General features: G+C 28.3%; 1 protein-coding gene across 2 annotated transcripts; it reads right to left on the reverse strand.

Moving 5' to 3' along the window:
• Positions 1 to 23,448: 23,448 nt before the first annotated feature.
• On the reverse strand, positions 23,449 to 25,087 carry LOC112276909 (uncharacterized). 2 transcript variants are annotated; one of them, XR_012216671.2, is made up of 2 exons: positions 24,117 to 25,087; positions 23,449 to 23,951 (listed from the first exon to the last, which is right to left on the reverse strand). XR_012216671.2 is itself a non-coding variant. In XM_073531016.2 (1 exon), the coding sequence occupies exon 1, from the start codon at positions 25,085 to 25,087 to the stop codon at positions 24,479 to 24,481; it is 609 nt and encodes a 202-aa protein (XP_073387117.1). In that variant the 3' UTR covers positions 23,449 to 24,478. The 2 variants fall into 2 exon arrangements, 1 of the variants encoding a protein (XP_073387117.1); XM_073531016.2 differs by having other exon boundaries at positions 23,449 to 25,087.
• Positions 25,088 to 25,350: the final 263 nt, after the last annotated feature.

Genomic DNA, 25,350 nt, shown 5'->3' on the forward strand with positions numbered 1-25,350 from the left:
AGATATTGAAAATAGAGATGATACATTCAAGAGGTAATTGATTGTATGATCCTAACTTGAACACTTAAGTAATTAGTCATTCCTCGCATTCGAATCCCCCTGTACAGATTTATTTCTATTAGATTAATTTAAAATAAGTAAAACGAGCAATCTTAAGGGTTGTATTATCACAAATGGGAATAGATGATAAACTTCACCTAGTAGCTTTTCATTCTACAAAATTTTCAATAGCCAAAATTAACTATGAAATCCACGACAAAGATCTTCTTGCAATCATGGATTCATATTAAGAATAGCGTCATCATCTAGAAGGTGCCTCTAATCTAGTCACTGAATATATAGATTACAAGAATCTTGATTACTTCATGTCAACACGTATTTTAAATCGTCGCCAAGTCTGTTGAAGCATGTCTTTATCAAGATTTGATTTCAAGATCACATATCAACTTAAAAAACAACAAAGTTTATCAAACACCTTTTTTAGACATTTTTATCTTGTACCAAAAAAAAGAGATGCATCTTTTGTTTAGCAAAGAAAAATTTTCTTAAAGCTAGAGTATTTTCATCTTAGAATAATGAAATTAACATTGATTGTTGATTCAAGTCTTGTGAAACAAATCCAATCAAGTATGTCTTCTCATCTTCTTATTCACAATATTAAGAATCCTTCTTCTAAGTCTCAAGATACATCTAAGTTTGAATTCAAAAATAAGCTACTCTATTTTGAAAGTCAATTATATGTTTCAAAAGAAAAAGTACAATTACGTATTCTTTAAGCACCTCACGACTTTACAACAACAGGACATTTTGGATACAACAAGACTTTGAAACTTATATCCAGAGATTTTTGGTGGCTACAAATGTGAAAGGGTGTGAAAGACTTTGTTCAATCATGCGACATTTTTTCAAGATCAAAAACTCCTTATTATTGACCTTATGGACTTTTTCAACCATTATCTATTTCAAAACAATCATAGTCTTCTGTTTCTATGGATTTTATCACGGATCTTTCAATCTCAGGTTCTAATGACTCTATATTCGTGATAGTAGACCGTTTTATCAAGATAGCACATTTTGTATCATGACAAGTGAAGAAACAAATAAGCTCTTTCTTGATAACATCTATCGGTATCATGGATTATCGAAGGATATTATATCCGATAGGAAAACTTAGTTTGTATCAAGATTTTGGCGGACTCTTTTCAAGATTCTAAAAGTGAATATAAAACTATCTTTTATATTCCATCCTCAAATTGATGGACAAATAGAGGGTGTTAATTAAGTCTTGGAGCAGTATTTAAGATGTACCATCAACTACCAAGAAGATGATTGGACAATTCTTTTGCTATTAGTAGAGTTTATTTATAATAATATGATATATTCTTCTACAAAACAAACACCTTTCTTTGCCAATTATGGTTATCATCCTCGACTTGATACTTTTGACTTTTCAAAAGCTAATAATCTTGTAGCAAAAGATTTAGCAAATCATTTGTTAAAGCTACATGCAATAATAAAGGCATAGTTAAAAGAAGCTCAAGAACAATAAAAGATCAAGGCGGATGTCTATTGATAGGAACAACTACCATTCTTCATGGATGACAAGGTATGGTTACTTTGCTGCAATATCAAGACCACTTGTCTTTGTGATAAGTTGTACTATCATAGACATAGACCATTTCTTATTTTTGTACAAATCAATCTAATTGCATATCGATTACACCTATCAGAGTCAATAAAAATCCATCTAATATTTCACGTGTCTCTTCTTGAACCATATAAGAAAGTGGACATACCAAGAAGAAGATAAGATCCACCTCCTCCTATAGAAGTAGACAATAATCAAGAGTTCAAAGTAGAAGAAGTCCTAGATTCAAGGCGGCACTGAAATAAATTGAAATATCTTGTTTATTGGCATGGATAAGATATTAGTGAATGCACATGGGAGCCAATAAAGAATCTTGCAAATGCAGCAAAGGCGGTGGAGGCTTTTTAACGACAACATGCATCAAAATGAAGATAAAAACCTTTCCTATAAAAGAAACAAGATCTAGACAAGATAACATTCTACTTTCAATCCTTGTGTATAGCTTTTTTGTAGTTGTAATATCACGACCTTGAAAGAGATTCTCGATGTTTGATAATTTTATTAGAAGTAGAAAAAATTCTTGATGGTATTCCAAATATTTTATTTGAAGGAAGTTATGAAGGCCTCAATAACAATCAAAGAACAGGATGGTCTTTCTGTCCTGATATGGGACACTATTAATGGTTGAGAGGCCCTATAAATCATCTTTGAAGAGAAAAAGATCTGAGTATGTAGCAAATACAATTCATCGCATCATAGATTTCTTCAACATATGATGACCACTCCTTATAGAACTCGTCCCTAGAAGGAGGGATAATGTCACGGACATATACATATAAGCCAATAATTACTTGTATAGATAAGTAGAAGTAAGTAGAAGTAAATAAAAGTAAGTTAATTTTATAATATCTTCTATAGAAGCTTCGTAAAAGCTTTCTAGAAGCTTCATAGAAGTTGCTTTGACTTCATATGTATCTATAATTGACTTTTTGGATTAGAAAAGAGGTCAACAAGTTGGCCATGTGCCACACATATTGTTAGCTTAAAGACCAAGCTAACTATGTAGTCCATACATAAAAAAACTTACCTTGTAAATTAAGGCATGTGTTTTATAAAATCAACACATATTGAAGGTCCTATAGAACATTGCCACATAGTCTTTAATTAGATAGTATATATAGAAATAAGAGTGAAGCCCTCTTCACTCTTGTCAACTCCTTTCTTGCTTCTAATCTAATTTCAAAAGTCTCAAGTTTCTTTGTTTTTTGATGATAAGCCATTCCAATTTCTTTTTAATATATGTACTTCCTTATTTCTATTTTGTTACTCTTTCTTTGACATAGATTTCATTGATTTATACATCATCTTTTAATTCATGTCCTTGACATGCACAAGATTTCAATGGCACAGTCTTTATTATAGCTAAAGAAATTAATTTTTAATACATCATCCTCTTTAGCAACCTTACTTATTATTTTGTAGTTGTATTATTTCTTTGGAAAACATTAAATAATGTGTTTAGATTTTTTACAACATAAGCACAATCCTTTTTGATGGTATTGAGTCTTTTCTTATTAAGTAAGAAATTTGAAAAGTACTGTGTCAATTTTCATAGGTTTTGGCCTTAATGAATAAGCTTATATGAACTTAAGAGTTGTTGCTATGACTTGACTTATACCTCTCCAATCAAATCTTTATTTTTGGTAACTTTCAAAGAATTAATTGTTGCATATAATAGCTTAAATAATAAATTGTTATAAAAAATCTATTATTGATATTATTAATAGTAAAGCTTTGATATTATCTTTTAATCCATATCAAATTTGATTAATAAAGACCTTATTATTCCAATCCTTATTGCATATAAGATTTTGGAATTCAATAGCATAGTTAATAGTTGAATGTGACCTTTATCATATAGATACAAGTTTCGTCTTTACTATCGTTTCTCAATTATTTTTTTCAAATGTGGCTATGAAGACTTTTAAGAATAAATTTAAATCATAGAATATTTGTAAATATTTTTTCATCAAAGGTATAAACAAATAGAAAGTACTTCTATAGAGAAATGTACTTATAAATCTAACTTGAGTAAATACATTAGGATATTGAGAAGAATGAAATCTTAAATATGAAATCTTAAATAGAAATTTAATTTTTTATAAAAATCCTCAAAACTTTGATCTTGTTCCATTATACTTTTTTGGCATACTTATCTTTGCCTCTCTCATACTTGTAGTAGCAAGATTTTTCAAATTTAATTATAAACTTGATCTACTTACTTCTCTCAATTGCATAATTTTTTGGAGTATACTTTGAATTTCATTGTTGATATCTTCCATAGGCATTGGAACACTATTTCTATAGTTGATGTTAAAAATACATGAAATTTCTACCTTGAAAGTATTAATAAGCTCTTAAAGTTTTATAATAGTTACAAATCTATTTTCACTTCTACTAAGAGTAGCATTCATAATTTTTTCTTTCATAGACACCTCAAAATAAATCTAAAAATCAAATTAAAGAAAGATAATCTACAACCTCTAATACCAAATAAATTTTCCTACAAAGAAGGGTACTTTATTTTTTTCAAGAAAAAAATCATTATAATAGAATTAAAATATTAAATTGAAGGTGGTTGATCTGCAACCTTCAAAATACAATAGTAAAAGTGAAATAGTCTACTCACTAATAAAAAAATGACAAGAACAATGAATTAGCACTCTTATAAAACTATCAAAGACATGAATCTCAAAGAATTAAAAGATCAATACACTCTTGTGTCACTCAAAAAGGCTAATAAATCACTCAAAGATTAAGTAATATTAAATTAAAATAGCTTTTGTTAAAGACAAGAAGACTAAAAAATCTTAAAACAAGACTAAGAATTATAAAGACATTGACAAGAATGAAAAAGGTTTCACTATTGCCTCCATATATACTATCTAACTAGAAGCTACATAACAATGTTCTATAGAGCGTGCAATATATGTTCAATTTTTAAGACACGTGTTTTGACTTGCAATGCAAGTTTCTTATATTTGCATCACATGATTAATTTATACTATAAGCTATTAATATGTACAACACATAGCTAATTTTTTGGCTAATATTTTGGCTAATTTTTTAACCTATCAATCACTTATACATACAAATAAAGGTAAAATTACAACTATGAAGCTTCGAACAAGCTTTTCTATAAGATATTATTAAATTGATTTATTTTTATTTATTCATAATATCTAATTAACTACTGAAATAAATATATATATATATATATATATATATATATATTTGTGACATAAGATTATGATATCAAACATATTGTATATTACCATCTATTCAAGAAAGAACATATTTTTAAGAATCTTCATCTCTATTATATCATCTTAAAAGATATGATAATATTAATGTTTCTTCTAGAAATTTAGCAAAAATAGATCTTTAGTTGAATTTTTTGGTTGTTAATTCTATATCATTTATTGCCACATAGTCTATAATAATTTAATTTATTAAAAAAACAATTAAACTTGATATTACAATAAAGCAATTTTACTTTATTATTAACATGGATTTTTATTTTTATTTTTATTTTTTTGTAATAGGCAAGTACATTGATTTTTTTTTATTCCTAAGCTTTTTTAATTGTACCTTCATTTTTCCATGTAGCTATAATAAAGAATTATTCCATAGAATTATTTCTTTTGAAAAGTCAAAAATATTAAGTCATGAATGATAACCATAATTTGGATAAAAGATTTTTATTGAGTAAAAGAATATACTATGTATGACATGCAAACTTTTCCTTTTGTAAAAGATTTGTCTAATCATCTTAATGTTAGTTGATGGTATATTTCAAATACTGCTCCAAAACTTAATATACTTACTTTTTTTTATCTATCAATTTGAGGATAAAAAGCCAAATATAGTTTTATGTCCATCTCCAAAATTTTAAAAATGATTTTTCAAAACCTTAATACAATTTGACTTCTATTATTCAATATAATATTTTTTGGCAATCTATGATAGCAATAAATATTTTTTAAAAAAAGCTAAATTATGTTTTCAATTGTGACAGTTTTTATATAAAATAAAAAAATATACCATCTTAATAAAATAGTGTACTATCACAATTATAGAATTGTAAGAACTTAAAATTACAAGATTTATCATAAAATCCATAGAAATAAAAAAACTATGGTTGTTTTAGTATAGATAATGGCTAAAAAAATCTATAAGATTGACAACAAAGAGTTTTTGATTTTTAACAAACATCACATGATTGTATAAAGTCTTTAATTTTTTTTATTTAAAAAATCCAAAAATATTTGGATATCAATTCTAAGGTCTTGTTATATCCAAAAGATTTCGCACTTGAGAAATCATAATGAGCTTAAAGAGCATGTAGTCATACTTCACCTTTTTGAATATATGAGTATCTTCTGAAATAGAATAGATTGTTCTTAAATTCAAACTTAGAAGTATCATGAAATTTAGAAGAATTATTTTCAATATTATAAATAAGAAAATATAAGGACATATTTGATTGAACTTAGTTAAAAATATTTGAATTAATTGTCAATATTGATTCTATAGCTTGAAGATGAAACAACTCTAGCTTCAAAAGAATAATTTGTTATTAGTTCAAAATTGCATCTCTTTCTATTGGTGCAAGTTAAAAGAATTTAGAAAAGATATTTAACAAAATTTATTATTTTTTTAGTCAATAAGTGATCTTAAATTCAAATCTTCACAAAGATATGCTCCAATAGGCTTAGCAATAATTTAAAACATGCATTAATATAAAATAATTGAGATTCTTATAATTTATTTAAATAATTATTAAATTAAAATTAATTTATAAATAATTTTTATATTTTTAAATTAAATATATATTTATAAATAACTCTTTATTTTAGATCTTTTAATTAATCTTATTTCATAAATAATTTCTTGAATAAAAAATTATTGAGTGAAGTTTTTTATTTGCTTCTATTTATGATAGTACTATATTTGAGGCAAAATTTGATATATATATATATTTTTCTATAAAGAATGCCTTAAAAAAGTTGATGTAATATAAAATGGTTGCAAAATAAACACAATCTTTAAAATTTCTAATGTTATTTTAATTTCTTTATCCTACTTAAATTTTTTTTTTCAAAACAATTATATAAGTGGAATTATAACTTACCAAAATTTTATAATAAAGATTCAATAATATTTAGAAAATCCTAAAATAAATTGAATATTTCTTATTATTTTTAAAAAAAAATATTTTATGAATTGAACTTTTTTGAGATTAATCATAAGACCATTGTTTGAAATGATATATACTAAAAATTCAACTTGAATTGTATAAAATATACACTTTTTCATCTTAACATATAGACTTATATTTCTAAGTTTTTGTAACATCCAATAAACATAAAGTTTATGCTCTTAAATGTTCTTATAATAATTTAAAATATAAACTAAATGATAGATAAAAAAATTATTTAAAAATTCAAAAAATACATCATTTATAAGAGTTTGAAAAGAAATTGATACATTTGTGAGTCCAAAAGATATGACATTATATTAAAAATACTCATATCTTATTTGAAATATAATATTTTATTAATTTATTTTTTAATGCATATTTAATTATATGATCATTGTAGATCTAATTTTTAAAGATTTATACTTGATTGAATTAATCAAAAGGTCTTGCTATCAAAGATATAAGGTACCTATTTTTTATGGTGATTTTATTGAGTCTTCAATAATCCAAACACATATATAATGATTTATTATTTTTTTTTCATAAATAAGATAGAAATTCTTAGTAGAAATTTCAATCGACATATAAAGTTTTTGACCAAATTCTTATCAATATAATTCATAAGTTCGACCATCTTTTTTTGTGATAAGCTATAAATGGATCTAAATGGTGATTTAATTCTTTCTTTAAAATCAATTAAGCAATCATAAAAACAATGTTTTATAAAAGTATTTAAAATATTTTATTTAAAATTATTTTAATAATTCCTATTCTAATTTAGAATGTTACTTGAAATTTTTTCACTGTTAAAAATGGATGTGGAATAAATAACAAAAGATGATATTTTTTCTTATAATATATATGAAAGCTCTTGCATCTATCAATAAGAATTTGATTATATTAGACATATGATTTTTGACCTTAATAAGAGAAGTTTAGATTATATTATAAAAAAACTCAAGATTATAAGAAATCTTCTATTTGAATATTATTTTTTTTAGCTACAATAAACCTAAAATAATTAAGTTAAAAAGAAATATAATAATATTAATTAATATTAAGCTATTATAACTATTAATTTCTACATCTATTGAAATAATTTTATAGATAATATCCTTTGAAGACAATAAACGACTATCTATGACTTCTACATGTATGGGCTTAATTTTCTTAACTTTAAGATATTTTTTATTTTTAATAAAGTTTTTTTCTATAAATTAAGTTGGGACTTTTAAATCTAATAAGTAGAAGGCTCTTAAATCTAATACAACAAATACTCTTAATTTTAACAAGATAGATGCTCCTAAATTTAACAAGACAAATATTGTTAAATCTAACAAGGTAGATGCTCCTAAATCTAATAAGGCAAAGGTTATAAAAAATTTTGGTTCTAAAAAAACATCTATTGTAAAACAAGATAAGAGATCTAAGGAAAAAATAAGACCTTTAATAGATATTGCATAAGATTTTGGTTACACAATCAGTATTGTAGCTTGATAAATTTGTTTTTCAACACATTCTCATCTTTTGGCAACCATGCTCTTTATTTTGTGATTGTGTTTTTTCTTTAAAAAAATCTTAAATAGTGTACTTAGGTTCTCTATAGTATAAGTATAATTCTTCTTAAAAATGATGCCATATTATGTGAAGTCTTGCTTTAGAATGCACTAGATACTTAATTGTAGAAAAAAAATTAGAAATTGTAACAACAAGGTCTTAACAATTCTAATAAAGTCTTAAATGAATCTCAATTAAAGCTTAAAAATCCTAATCAAATCTTAATCTATTCTAAAAAAAGTCTTCAATAGAAACATAAAGAATTTTAATGAATTTTTGAAGAAATTACAAAAAATATTACAAAAAATTTAAAGAAATAAAGAAATAAAAATATAAAATAAATACTAAAAAAAATCCTAAGTAATTTCTATATAAATTTTAAAAAAATATTAATGAAATTCTAAAATAAATTCTGATAAAAACTTAAAATAAATCTTAATTACATCTTGACAAAATCCTAATTAAAGCCTGATAAAATCTTAATAAAATTATGATTTAATCCTAAAAAAATTCTAAGTAAATCTCAATAAAATCTTAATAAAATCTTAAATCCTATTCTAAACCAAATCCTAATCAAACTTTTAATTAATCCTATTATAGATTAAAATTTTAATAATTAATAATTTAATTGTAGATTTTGACTCAAAATTTGCACATGCTTTGATTACTTAGTTGAAAACAAGTATAAAAAAATATGAAGAGGATTGACACATCAAATAGAAGATAATCTCTATAATTTGTTGAAGTATCAATTAGTCTTCTACTCTAATCTTCATGTCAATTTCTTAGTGCCAATATTTCTTGAATTCACCATTTAATGATTCTCAAAAATTTCAAAGTTCTTGAAAATCAAGTCTATTACTAACATGAAAAATTTTATTCTATTTCAATTAAAAAATTGCTACAAATTGTAGAAATCTTCACTGATCTTTTAAACTTTAATTTCTAAGATTCTAATACTTGAAGATTCAATAATCTCTAAATGAACTATTTGATTAAGCTTATATTTATGACACAAATTTAATACAAAATTATTCATTTAATTACAAAATTTTGCTTGTAGATCATCTAATAATCTCACATAATTTTCTAAAGTGTAAATTCTTTATATTTTTTAAAATTCAAATTTATTCCAAAACAACCTTTACTTTGTAAAGCTTTTATAAAGTTATTATAAATTAAAATCCCTCAAATTATTAGTTGATAGCTAAAAGTGACTTTTATTATAAAGATAGAAGTTTTATTTTTGCTACCATTTTTCAATTGTTTTCTCCAAATGTAGTTATAAAAACTTTCAAGAATAAATTTAGATCATATATGAGTTGCAAATAATTTTTCTTGAAAGATACAAATCAAGAGAAAGTACTTTCAAATAAAAATATACTTATAAATCCAACTTGAATAAATCCATCAAGATATTGAAAAAGATGTAATCTTAGATATTACTTGACTTATTATAGAAATCTTCATCATTTTGATCTTATTCTATTAAACTTCTTTGAAATTTTAATCTTTATATTCTTCATACTTATAATAGTAAGATTTCTTTAATTTAATTGTGATATTGATCTAATTGCATAACTTCTTCAAATAGATATTACACCTTGTTATTGACTTTTTCTAGAAACATAAGAATAGCACCTGTATGGTTGACATTGATAATACATGAGATTTCTACTCTAAGAATATTGACAAGGTCTTGAAGATCTACAATAGATACAAATCTATTCTTATTTTCATCTAATATAATATCCATAAATTTTTCTTTTAACTTTATAAAAAATAATTTTAATAAATCTAGAAATCAAATTAAAGGATGATAATTTGCAACTTCTAATATCAAATTAAAATTTCTAAAAAGAGAAGTAGATTAATTTCTTTAAGAAAAGAATTAAGTCTAGAAAATAAAAAATATTAATTTGAAAGATAGATAGTTTGCAATCTTTTCAGAATAATAATAAAAAAAAAAGATGATTTGAGTGAATATTAATGAGGCAAAATAAAATAGTTTTTATCAATTATAATAAATCTAAAATTTTTTAAAATAAGTCTATATATATATATATATATATATATATATATATATATAAACAAGATTAGGAATGGCCTTGATTTTACTTCCATGTATATTAGCTATCAAGAAAGTCCTCTAGAATTTTTTTACGAATTGCAAGATTTGTAGCAAAAATATTGTCATAATAGATAAAAATCAACCTAAAATGCCATAGGCATCTAGGTATGAAAGAGCTAAAGCTTAATGTAAAGTTTAAATTTTAATCCAAAATAATGCATAAGATGTTTAAAAAAACATTTTGAAAATCTTAAATAATTTAGTAAACTTCCAATAACCTTAAATATATCAATTTTCTAAAAAATTCTAGATATATCTTATTATACTCCAACCAACTCCAAATAAATCATTAATAATCTTTAAAAAATCCTAACAAACCTTAAAGAAATCACAAAGAAATTCTAAAAGAAATCCTAAAGAACTTCTTATAAATCCAAAAAACATTTCTTAATAAAGTTACAACTAACTAAATAGAAATCTTAAATAAATCCTTAAAAAATTATAAAGAAATTTTAAATATATATTAATAACTTTGAATATTTCTAAAAATATTCCAAATAAATTTTAATTGGATTCTAAAATAAATTTAAAACCTAAAATATTATTAAAATAACCATTAATATTGTTTCAAATTTTATAGAAATTTTAATTTTTTAGTTGAATATAAATTCATAAAATTTAAAAAAAAAAAAAAAAAATTAGCCATTAAGAGAAAAATCATTTAATTTTTTTTGATGTCAATTATCTTTATATTCCAACACTAATGTCAATCTTTTAGTGCCAACGGCTGATTTTTGGACAATTTGAATATTTTCAAAAATTTCAAAAATTTTAAAAATGATATCAAATATCAACTCACAAAAAATTACATCATCAATCTAATTAATAGATTGCTTAAAATCATAAAATCCTCACTAACTTCAAAATCTATTTTTTAAGATCTTAATTCACTTAAATTTTTATAATATTGATCTAATTGAACAATTTAGATTGAATTTATAATACACATTCAATTTGATTATGTTCACAAATTTATATGTCTTTATCTAACTTACTACAAAATTCAAAAAAATATTTTAAATATAAATCTATTTTCATTCTATAAGAAAATAATACTATCTAAAATAACCTTGATTTTATAAAGTTGTTACAAAGTCATTATCTATTCAAATAACTTGCAACCAATGCTAAAAAAAATCCTATCAAATTTTTTTTTAAGTCTACTCTTTAATCAACAAAAAATACCCCATTTACCATATGTGTACAATTTTGTGTCTTAGGATCTACTTTCAACTATAATTAACAACTAGTCTTCTTTGAATATCAATCTAAAGTTCTTTTAGATAATTTTTTCTAAAATGTACTCTTTATTTTGACTTAAAGATGCCTAAAATATTATTTTTTTCTAATCTACTTTATTTTGTCTTATACATGGTCCTATAAAGTAAGTAGAAGCTTTTTTTTTACAAAAAAGAGCATTAATACTAAATATTTTATTATCTTCATATCTTTAATTTATGTTTTTTAAAATAATTTGCTATAATACTATAAAATAAGCTTTTTTAGAATATAATTTTTTTTCTTTTTCTTTCATCCAATAGCCATAGTATATTACAACATCAACTTCTATGTTACTTCTAATTCAACTTTTTAAAAATAAAAGACTTATCATATAAGTTTAAAAAGCTATGTAATATATATGTAGAAGTTTAAAAATATAATTTTTATTTGAAAACACACTTAAAGATTCTTAAAAAGAATCTAATAGTCTTATATATTTCTACTTATTTTTATTTATTTAAATAATATAGGTATTTATTATTTATTTTTTCTTTTAAGAAGCAAGATTTTAAAAAATTAGCCAAAAATCTCATAAATTGATAAATTCTAAGATCTATAAAATAATATTATCAATAAAATTTAATCAATATTTTTTACAAAAATAATTATTAGGTTCCTTCAATTATTTATAATATTTTATTGTCAAGGACATGAATCTTGAAGAAAGAAAATCCTCAATATACTCTTGTGTCATTGAAGAAAATTAGAAAGTTAGTCAAAGATGATATAATATTAAACTAGAATAGCTATTACCGAAAATAAGAAGACTAGATAGTCTTGAAACAAGACTAAGGACTAGAAAAGCATTGACAAGAATGAAGAAGGCTTCACTCTTGCCTCCATATATACTCTTAACTAGGAGCTATGTGGTAATATCCTATAGGACCTCCAAAATGTATTAACTTTTCAAGACACATATCTTAACTTACAAGGCAAGTTTTCTATGTAAGCGCCACATAGTTAGCTTATTCCACAAGCTACCAACATGTGATTAACTTGTTGACCAAGTTTCTAGCCTACCAATCAACTACAAACACATGTTAAATCAAAGTAGCATCTGTGAAGCTTCTAAGAAGCTTTTCTAGAAGATATTATAAAATTAATCTACTCTTATCTATTTTTACATACTTCTACCTAATCATATAGGTATTTACTAGAATATGTATGTATATCCATGACATTCATACAAACATAAAAAGGACATCTATTTATATAATAATTTTAGAAATTTTCATAAGTATTTTCAAACAAAAAAAATTCCATGGTATTAAGTCTAATACTTGTCAAGGAAATATTTTACAAAAAATAAATAAATAAATAAAAAATAAATAATACACTTTCATATTATTAAAAAAAATAATTAATTAAAAGATAGATATATAATTGAAACTAGAATGGCAATTTTCAAATGCAAAAAGACTAAGAAGACTTGAACCGAGATAGAATATCAAAAAGGTACTAATAAAAGTAAAAAAGACCTCACTCTTGTCTCTATATATACTATCTATTAAAAAACTATGTAGTGATGTTCTATAGGACATATAATACATATCCAACTTGCAAGGCACATGTCTAATTTGTATGACAAGTTTCTAATATGTGCACTACATAGCCAATTTGTAATAGTTCCTAAATGTACAACATGTGGCCAACTTGTTGGCAAAATTGTCAAACTATTAATTACTTATAAATATGTATTAATTCTACATAGCTTTTAGGAAGTTTCCTAAGAAAATATCAAAAATTTAATCTACTTATTTTTATCTAGTTTTACTTATTTAAATAAGTATACTAATAAATATGACTATTTATTGAAATATCTGACTTCTAATAATATTACTAAGTATTAAAAGTTTACTCTAAAATTTTGGCACAATATATATTGTATCTTTCCATCTCTTTGAAAAAAAATGGATTTTTTCTAAAGATCTTTATTTCAATTCCAATATTATGGAGGTTGAGACAATTTAAATGTTTTATTTGACAATGTTGTTAACAATAACAATTGAAATGAAATTTTCTATTATGAATTTTTTATATTTCAAAAACATTCTAAAAAATTATTATCAGACTTATTTCTTCTTAATTTATACAAAATTATTATAATTGAATGGCTCTTAATTTTAATAGATTTTTTTGAAAAAAAAACCAAATTCTAATACATTTGTCAGATTTTCAAATAATTCTTATGTGAATTTATTGATATCATATTTGTTCAAATATATAAGATATTTTGATTAATTTTTTTTTTATTTAAAATTTAATACTTCTTTTATTTTAATTCTTTTATTTTAATTCTTTATTATTATTTATTTTAATAAAAAGTGGTGGTAATATTTTTTAACATAAGATTAAGATATAAGACTTCATAATAAGTATATAAAATAAATGATAAATTATTATTAGATGTAGTAATTGCAATCGATAAAAAATTAAATTAATCTATTTTTAGATAATAAATAGATAAAATATTTGATAAACTAACTTTTTATAAGGTCTAATGGTCTCGATATTACAACAAAGTAATTATATTTACTAGAAACTTTGAATGAAATTTTTTCTTTCCTAAGAATATTTTATATTATTTTATTATATTTCTTGAATTTCCTTTAGCTATATTTTTATGGTATTATGAAGTTCTTCTTTTCTATTTATTAAATTCTTTGTTGTTAGATTTTTAACTTTTAAAAAGTTAAAAATATCAAATATGGATGATAAATTTAATTGATAAAAAAAATAGATTTTTCTTAATAGAGGAATATATCATATTATTATTATTATATATAAAAAAAACAAATAGCAAAAAATTATTAAATTATCTTAGTCATAATTGATAGAAATTTGTAATTTTGTTTTAGTACTTAATTCATATCTTCTATTTGTCTAGTAGTTTAAAGATAAAAAGTTAAAGATAACTTAATATCAATATTTAATATGTTATAGAATGTTTTCTAAAATATTGATATTGATTAGAATCTTAGATCAAATACAGTGATATTTGAAGATTTTTTATATCAATAAATATATTTATATTTATATTTATATTTATATATTTGATTAATCACTCATAATAGATTTTTTATTATAAAAAAAAAAAAAAAAAAAAAAAAAAAAAAAAATCATTTTAATTATAAAATCTACTATCACAAATTAAAATGTAAGAATAACTCATCTTAGAACTCAAAATTCTTATAATTAGTATAAATTGTGATTGAATAATAAGAACCTTTAAGATATTGATACTATTCTTAGAATAAATCAAGAATAATAAGAAATTAATATTATTTTCTTTTAAAAAAATATTTAAATTTTATGAAATACATATTATTTAATCTTGGTATAAAATCTTATTTTTCTAAGTTTTTTTAATATAAGTTAAATATATTTTTATATTCTTAAAAAACCTAAGAATATTGATCATGTAATAGACAAAAAAAATCACATAATAATTTATATAATAAATCATTATCAAATGCTAGAAAATAGATAGAGCATTTATAAGTAAAAAATACATGACATTATATCCAAAATAACCATACCTAATTTAGAACACAATCTTACGTTTATTTTATTTTTTTAATGCATACAAAATTATAGGTTCTTTGTAAATAAAATACCTAGTTTAGAACACAATCAATACAATAAAGTGTATTATAATCTAAACTAAGATAAATAATACGAAGAAACTAAAATTAAGATAATAAATTATATTTATTACAATACTTAGATTAGAACACAATTAATAAAATAAAGACTTGGCATTGTATAAATGATAAAAAGTTTCTTTTTTCTTTTTTTATAGATTACATAAATGCCTTAGTTCCAATAAATAAAGATTATAATATATTTTTGGTATTTATACTAAATCTAAAATTCTTTAAGCTGAAAATTTTTAACATAAAGTTTATAATAATTATAGAAACTTTTAAACAAGGTATAAAATTTGGTAGTAGAATAAGACTTATATTTGATGGTCTAAAATTATCTAATTATGAGTTTTTTACTATAATTAGATATTATTATTTTTCTTTTACTTTATCATGTAAAGTTTGTGTTTGAGCCTTGATTCTACTTAATATAATGCAATAGCTCTCACGGACACAAAATACAGACTTGAAATCTAACAAGAGGTTCAAGAAGAAGTGGCAGAACTAGATTAAATGGATGAGTACAAGAACAACACCAAAAAAGTGAGCTAGAACTCCAAGAGATGTGTTGTCGAGACTGAAGAACTCTTCAGCCTCGATCCCTATATATACTCCTACTTAGGAAGCTTCTCGAGCTACTTCTATTAACTAGGAAGCTTCTAGAAAGTTCCAGAGGCTTCCTTTCTAGAAACTTCTAGAAACTTCTCTTCTAGAAGGTTCCAGAGACTTCCTTTCTAGAAGCTTCTAGAAACTTCTCTCTAAAAGGTTCCAGAGGCTTGTTTTCTAGAAGGTTCTAGAAACTTCTCTCTAGAAAGTTCTAAGGAATATGTCCCTAACATCACCCCCTCCTTTAGCTTCGAGGTCTCTGAGAAGCAATGTTGTTGATCAGTACCAATGCAAGAAAATGAAGATTTGTCGCATAACTTCTGCTATGAACTCCAACTGTTGTTCACGAGGTAAGTGGTTCATCGACCCTTGAAGCCAACGGTAGTGGCCCATGCCTTTGACTTCTGACCAAGCATGAACTTCCGTGTCCTCATTGTGAAATTGTCCTGCAAACATGCCTTCTGGCTGACCATTGTAAGCAGGCTCGATCTCAAATACGATCACCAGTGATCGGTTACTCGGTATCCTCCGTCGTCGTCGTGATACATGTAGTTCTTTATCTCGGGGTCGCCTTCATGAGCTACTCGGTTGCGATACTCTGACTGGCATAGTATCTATCTCTTGGCTATCCATATCAAAAGACCAAACTACGATCTATCTTGGAGAAAATAACTACATCAACTACGAATTTTGTTGGTGCTCTCCCCTTTTCTTATATTGTTGGGAGAACAAGCTTCAGAAAGAAGCTATTGTCGAATTGATTTAGGTTTATCAGGATGTCGTTGATGAAACTCCTGTACCTTTTGTGGCGCATTCGTAAGATTTTCAGCTGGCTCCCACGTTCACTCATTAATGTCATAGCCGCACCAATGAACAAGATATTCTAACTTTCCCCACCTTCGCCGTGAATCCAATACCTTTTCAACCTCGTATTCTCCGTGGTTCTCGATTTCAATACTAGGTGGCAGACATTGCACTCTTTCAGGAAAAGATGACTCTCCATAAGGTTCCAACAGAGAAACATGAAAGACTGGATGTACCTTCATATGAGCCGGTAACTCCAGCCAATATGCCACTGGATTAATTTGCTTTTAGATGATAAATGGTCCCAATCTTCGATAGTCCAACTTATGACATGGTCGCTTGGTCTTGATATTTCGTCGAAGAAGCCAGGCTTTGTCTCCAACTTTGAAAGTAGGTGCTTGATTCTGAAATCTATCTGCAGACGTCTTATAGGATTCTTGAGCAGATTGTAATTGAAGCTTCAACATAGTTTGAAGCTCTGATAGTTATTTTGCAAATCCTTCAGCTGCTGGATTGTTATTTGTTGATGGACTCAATAAATCAAGCTTCGGATGATACCCATAGTTGGAAAAGAATGGTATTTGTTGAGTCCATGCATGGAGGGTGTTGTTATATGCAAACTCGACTAGCGGTAGATATGTAGTCCAATCGTCTTGCTGATAGTTGATGTTGCATCGTAAGTACTGCTCCAAGACTTGGTTCACCCGTTCCGTTTGGCCATCAGTTTGAGGATGAAAAGCTGAAGAAAGCTTGATATCCACCTTCAATATCCCAAAGAGAGATCTCCAAAACTTTGACACGAACTGGGTACCTCGATCTGATATGATATCATCTGGTAGTCCATGATATCGATACACATTATCGAGAAAAAGTCTTGCTATGACTTCACTGGAGGATGTCTTCTTACAAGGAACAAAGTGTGCCATCTTTGTAAGCCGATCTACCACGACAAAGATGCTGTCAAATGAGTTTGATGATGGCAAGTCCGTGATGAAGTCCATAGAAATTGAAGACCATGGTCGACGTGGAATTGGCAATGGCTGTAGAAGTCCATAAGGGTGATGCCGAGGATTCTTAGATCTTGAACAGATGTCACAAGAGAGGACAAAATCTTTCACATCCTTCCACATTTGGGGCCACCAAAAATCTCGAGAAATAAGCTCCAAGGTCTTGTTGAATCCAAAATGTCCCGCAGCTGGAAAATCATGGCGAGATTGAAGAACTCGGAGTCGTGCTAGTCCTTTTGGAATGTACAATTGCTCTTCAAAGTATAAAAGATCTCCCTCCACCTTGAACTTGTCATCATTGGTACGTTGCTTGATATCAATGGCTACTGAATCTTTAATGGTCATAGCACGTACCTGGTTTAGGAAGTCAGCATCAAATGATACAATAGTAGCACAAAGTTGAAATCTCTCTGGCTTCAATAACGTTGTACATTGTTGATCAAACGCTGCTTCTCCAGCCTTTGGTGCAAGATACGATCTCCTTGATAAAGCATCGCATAGTCCTTGCTGCCTTCCAGGTTGATAAGTGATAATAAAATCGAATCTAGATAGCGACATATTCCACTGAGCTTGACGCCGATTTAAAACTCAAGCCATCATGAAATACTCCAAATTCTTGTGATCCGTATATACGGTTATTGGATGTGCAGCTCCTTCAAGAAAGTGACGCCATTCTTCGAAAGAATCCACTATAGCAAGAAGTTCCTTATCGTGGATCTCATAATTGATTTCAGCAGCAGAGAACTTTCGAGAATAGAATGCAACTAGATGGAGCTTCTTATCTTCACTCATTTGTGAAAGCACAGCTCCCAAAGCAAAATCTGAAGCATCAGTTTCTAAATAGAAGGCCTTTGTAAAGTCTGGATGTACCAAAATTGGAGTTGTAGTAAATGCTGTCTTCAAGTCTTGAAACGCCTTCTCTGCCAGAGGTCCCCATTCCAACTTATCCTTGCATGTCAATCGAGTGAGAGGAGCAGCAACTTGAGAATAATTCTTGATGAAGATCCGATAGAAGTTAGCAAAACTAAGAAAGCATTGTACGTCTCTAACCGTCTTCGGAACCTCCCAAGACATGATTGCTTCTACTTTCTTGGGGTCCATCTTCAAACCTTCTGTAGTCGCAATGAACCCCCAAAACTCCATCTCCGTTTGGTGAAATAAACACTTTTCTAATTTGGCATATAGTCCTCGCTTGCGTAGCTTCTCCAAGACCAAACGAACATGCTTCTCATGTTCTTTCTCATTTTTAGAGAATATTAGAATATCGTCTAAGTAGATGACAACAAAACCATCGAGTTGTTCTCGAAAGATGTCATTCATCATATGTTGGAAAACCGCTGGAGCATTGGTAAGACCAAAAGGCATGACATTATACTCGAAATGACCATACCTTGTACGGAATGCTGTCTTCCACTCATCTCCTTCCTTGATTCGTACGAGATTATAAGCTCCCCTTAGATCAATTTTTGTAAAGATCTTCGCATATCCAAGTTGTTCTAAGAGACTAGAAATCAAGGGTAATGGGTAACGATTTTTCTTTGTTACCTTGTTGAGGCCTCGATAGTCCACACACATCCGTAATGATCCATCTTTTTTCTTCACAAATAAGATGGGTGCTCCAGCTGATGATTTTGAATGACGAATGAAGTTCTTGGCTAGATTCTCGTCGATGTACTTTCGCAACTCTGCCAACTCCATTTGCGATAGATTGTAGATTGGGCCAAAAGGTGGTTGTGATCCTTCTTGCAAGTCTATGGCACAATCATATGGTCGGTGTTCCGGTAGTATGTTAGCGTTCTTCTTTTGAAACACGTCTTCAAAATCTTTATATTACTCCAGTATACTTGCTGTTGAGATCTTCTCCTCGGTAGTTGGAGCTGCATAAATGACAAATGGAGTGCCTTCCTTAGATGATCTTATAAACGCTCTTGCTCCAATAAATAAGGATTTCTTTTTTCGAGGTTTTTTACTAGGTTTTTTCTTGGGTGGTTTTGTGGGAAAAGTCATCTTCCGCAACCTCCAATCTATCGATAGATTATGTTTTTCCAACCAAGAAAGAGCAAAAATAATAGGATTTGATGGGGTTCTAATAATATTAAAAATAATATGACTACTATGGTCTTTAAACGTTACTTCTATAGGTTTTGATTCATGGGTGATGCTACCAGACAATAAAAGTCACCCATCTATGACCTCAACATGAACAGGTTTTGATTTTTGTACTAAAGGGATCTTATGATGCTTTGCAAATTCTTCGTCTAAAAAACAAGCAGATGCTCTTGAGTCTAGTAGTGCTAAGGTTCTCAGTTTTTGAGGGCCGATAAACAGAGGGATTGTAAAACAAAGTGCAGGTTGGGCAGAAAGAAAGGAACCTGATTGTTGTTGGGATATTTCATTGTCCAGCCGCACAGTTCCTACTGTGGCTGGGCATCCTCGTTTTCCTGAACAAATACTCCCCTAGTCTTGACTATGCCTCAATTTTGCTTTTTGGGGCAATTTCCGACTTTGTCGCCTTCTCCACCGCAATACAAGCATAAATTTTCCTCCATACGTCGCTTTTTTTCTTCTATAGTAAGAGATTTGATGCGTACCGCATCAATTTGCATGTCTTCCACCTCTGAATGCGAATTCACACTGCTTGTTGACACAGTTGGAGCATGGTAAATTGTATGTTGTCTTGAGCGTTGGTCTTGGTGACATTGGAATAGGCGATTATCGCACTTCACAGCTTGGCTAATAGCTTCATTGAGCGTTCGTGGATCAGGAAGAGTTAACAGCAAATCCTTCACATCATCTCTTAAACCTCAATAGAATTGACTCATCAACGCTTCTTCATTCCAATTGATGTCGCATACTAATTGCCTGAAATCCAAAGCATAGACTGATGTAGAACGCATCCCCTGTCGTAGCGACCGGATCTTTGTTGTAGCCCATCGAACCTTATCGTGTTCACCAAATGCTTCCGAAAATGCTTCCAAAAAGGTTTCGAAGTTGTTTAATATGGATGATCGTTTCTCAAATAAAGGAGCAAACCATGATAGAGCTTGTCCCGTAAGTAAGGTTCCAACAAGCCCAACACGTGACTCCTCTGTTGGATATCGTTCGGGCTGTAAAACTGTTATCAACCTGATTTGATTGACGAATCCTCGAAACTTGGAACGTGTTCTATCGAACTTATCCGGAAGGCTAACTCGAGGCTCCTTATGTTGTAGAACTAGTGGTTCTTGTCGAACCTGAGGTAAAGTTGTTTCTCCAAGTGCAGAAGTTTGAGGCTGGTGTAGTTTAGATTGTGCTATCCCAGATACCCCATCATTATGAAGTCTTGCCACCACTCCTTCAATCTCTGCAGTTCTTTGTGATAATGTAGCGAGGGCATTTATAATAGCATCTAACTTAGACTCTGAACTTTTTGTCATACTAATGTCTTGACCTCCGGCCATTCTAAAAGAAGGACAAAAATGACTCTACAAGAGGCAATATTGGTTTATAGGAGGGTAATCCACAACCTATAAAATGCCTTAAGAATTTCAAGAAGAGGGGTAATCCACTCTCTCCAAGAAGAATAAGACTCCAATATTGTAACAGAAGAAGTATCAGTTTAGAGGAGGGTAATCCGCAACCTCTAAAAAATGCTAATATACCTTCAAGTAGAGGGATAATCCACACTCTACTAAGAAAGAACTAGCTCTGATATCTCAAGTTAGTATAGTCTCGACAAACTGTCATGGACACAAAATACAGACTTGAAATCTAACAAGAAGTTCAAGAAGAAGTGGCAGAACTAGATTAAATGGATGAGTACAAGAACAATACCAAAAAGGTGAGCTAGAACTCCAAGAGATGTGTTGTCGAGACTGAAGAACTCTTCAGCCTCGATCCCTATATATACTCCTACTTAGGAAGCTTCTCGAGCTACTTCTATTAACTAGGAAGCTTCTAGAAAGTTCCAGAGGCTTCCTTTCTAGAAACTTCTAGAAACTTCTCTTCTAGAAGGTTCCAGAGACTTCCTTTCTAGAAGCTTCTAGAAACTTCTCTCTAAAAGGTTCCAGAGGCTTCTCTTCTAGAAGGTTCCAAAGGCTTGTTTTCTAGAAGGTTCTAGAAACTTCTCTCTAGAAAGTTCTAAGGAATATGTCCCTAACAATAGCATTATATTTTATAACTTGTTTTTTCACAATATATACAAGTTTTTATAAATATATATGTCTTTTACTCTATAGTGTCAACTATTTGAACTGTATTATATCAATCTATGTAATTTTTGACCTTGATGAATAGGATTTTGAGAACCTAGATTATTTTTGCATTAGTTGGTTTATTCTTCTCCAACCAAATCATTATTTTTGGAACCTTTTAAAGAATCAATTATTACATACAATTTTTTAAATAATAAATCATTTCAATAATTTTTCTTTTAATATTTTCAATAATAAATCTTTGAAATTAATTTTAAATCATATAGAAATCAATAGATAAGAGCCTCATTGCCTTCAATCTACGTTATAAGTAAGTTGTTAGAATTTCATGGCATAAATAGTAATTAAACATGATTATTATTGTAAAAATTAGATTTTTATTTTTTCTATCATTTCTTAATTTTTCTCTCCAAATTTAGCTATAAATATTTCCAAAAAAGTAATTAGATCATATAAAAGTTATGAATCAATTTTAAAAAATTAAAATATTCTTATATCATATTTTGATTAAATTAACAAAAACTAGATGATCTAAAATATACTAATAAAAATATGATTGATTTTTTAATAAATTGAAAATGTAAATTTTCGATGTGATAATTTTTTATAAAAAAAACTTATACAAGATTTATATATTTAAAATTATTTTATTTTAAAAAAACATATATATTTCTTTTATATTTAATTTATTATAGTATAATTGAATTCTATAGTTTAGAATATAATTATAATATTTTATATATTTTTTTTTTTTAATAAAATAGTTCTTATAAAATTTTAGTTTATATTATTAAAAATTTGTATAAAATCTCTTTGAAAATTTCTTTTGCATTTAATTTCTTTTGGTACATGATTTATATATGTGTATATATATATATATATATATATATATATATATTATGTCAAGATGAATAAAGGCCTTTGTTCAAAAGTAACATCTATTAAGGAAAAATTGAATTAGTATAAAAATAGAACAAGAGTTATTCTTTATATTTTTTGTATGTCTATATAAATATATATATATAAGATTCATATTTGATTCTAAATATAGTATAAGTATTAAAATTAAATAAAATTAGAAAATCAAAAAATTAAATAAATAATTTATTACAATATATGTAATATAATTTAACTAATTAGATTTTCTACTAATTTATAGATTGTGTTTTTAAAATATATATATTATTTTTTAAGTTTAAATATCTATGTTACAAAAAAAATCTTATCGACCAAAATATGAATAAAAATATACTGAAAATAAATTACAAATCTAGTTTTCTTTTTTATTTAAATTTTTTTGTTGTAAAATATTTAATAATAGTTTAAAATCTAGATTTATGTAATTGTTGTCTAGCTTTGTTAATAAGAATAAATACAAAATAACTTTTAAAATATACCAGCATTCATTTCATGATTACAAGTAGTGTTTGTTTCATTTTCAACTGATTTGCCTAAATTTTGCACTAGCTTCACTACAAGATGATTTATTTGCAGTTACAACGCCACTCTTAGCTACTTTCTCACAACTCAAATTCTATTGCCTTTGTCACACTAAACAATCACATGTTATTTTTGGAGTCTACAAGACACTCCAAAGAACATACAACAATCCCGTTACACCTCAAGTAGTATAGTTAGTCCTTTTAAATCTGACCAAACGTACACTTCCTCTTCTATTACATCATCTCATTTTTTTGTTGTAACTCAATCAAAATTGTGGAAGCATACTGAATACATCTCCGTAATACAAGCGAAGGCTCATAACCTATATCGTTTGCCGAGGACGGGCTCCGATAGCTAAAGCCAGAAAGACGAGACACAACGATATCCAACGAGCTGTCGTAGCATTCCACCGACGAGCCGCACAAGGATTTCTGAGCAAAACACAGCAAAGAGACGGATTCTGCACCTCACTAGACAAATGGATTCCATGAAGGAGCTTCATTCATGATCTTCAGAAGAAACATCTTCAAAAAAAAACTTGGCAAGTGAGGATGTCTAGATCGGCCACAGTAACGATGGGATCCGAAAAAACATACCAGTGCGATGCACCCATCAGGCAAGTCCCACGCGCTGAAATGACTGATGAGTAATCAGTAGACAATTCCCTAGTGGTGTTGTTTTGCACAATCATCTCCATGCACTGTGGAGTCCTGGGGAGTGTCGGTGACGCGTTGCGAGACGGAGGTCGTAGCGAGCTCATGTTGTTGGAGGCGAGAAAGAGAGGTTTGAGATTCATGATCTGTTGTGGACTGGGGGTCGTGGTTTACATCACCATAGATAATCTGTGAGGTGAGTCTGAATCCCGCCTTGCAAGTAACATCTCCTCCTGACCTGGTGCGTAGCTTGAGATTACACGATCAGGAATGGTGTCCGAAAAGGAGGTTTTGTGCGCGGGTTTTTAAGGCATTGCGAGCCCCAACCTCGTGAGAGACACTACGTATTCACAGGAGCCCATGGAGTAGGAGCGCGGCCCTTGGGAATTGTCCGTGTCACGAGCAATTCTCCTAGGATCAGTGTTCACCTTGCCGAGCTCTACTCGGGAAACTTTTTCAGAGCCGCCAGGCTCAGTCCCGCAGACCGTAGGCCCGGGACTCAGAGGGGATGCTTGGAATACGTCCACCACGGCAGGATTAAAGATGCTTGGTGTTATATCTGTCTCAGATGATGGCGGTGGCAGAGAAGGAGCCATGGCATCGGTAAGGAAGCGAAAACTGCCGCGGATATTCAAGCGTGAGCTACCTCGAAAGCTGCCATGGCGCCGAGAGTGACTGGCTCCCTGTGAGTCTACTGACAACCCAGTGGGTCCGTTGCCGTCAATGGGTGGTGCAGCGGATTCTGCTTCTGGGAGAAGGCTTCGCTGACACAAGGGGCATGTGGAGTTCGACAACAGCCATGTGTCAATGCAGTCCAAGTGGAATGCGTGTTTACACTTCGGTAGGAGCCGAAGCCTGTCCTCGTTCGCAAATTGAACAGTCAGCGCTATCCTTGAGCTCTCTGATTGAGCCATACAAGAACGTCGGCAGAGTGTCGATGACGACTTGCTCTACGCCGGCGTCGTGCAGAGAGAAAAGATGCTGAAGCCGCCCCCGAATGTATACGCTAGGACTAATAAAACCCCCAGCCGCCGGCCGCCGGCCGCGCCGTCGCAATCCCAAGCACCTAGCAAGAATGTGAAGGACCCCGGAACATATGAATAAAATGCTCAAGATGGTAATTGTGGTTAACACTTGGGTTGATATGAACTCTGCTTGAGCTTTGCTGCAATTGCCG

Source organism: Physcomitrium patens, chromosome 24 (assembly GCF_059467195.1).
Source record: "Physcomitrium patens ecotype Gransden chromosome 24, ASM5946719v1, whole genome shotgun sequence".
In the NCBI taxonomy this organism is placed as follows: Eukaryota; Viridiplantae; Streptophyta; class Bryopsida; order Funariales; family Funariaceae; genus Physcomitrium; species Physcomitrium patens.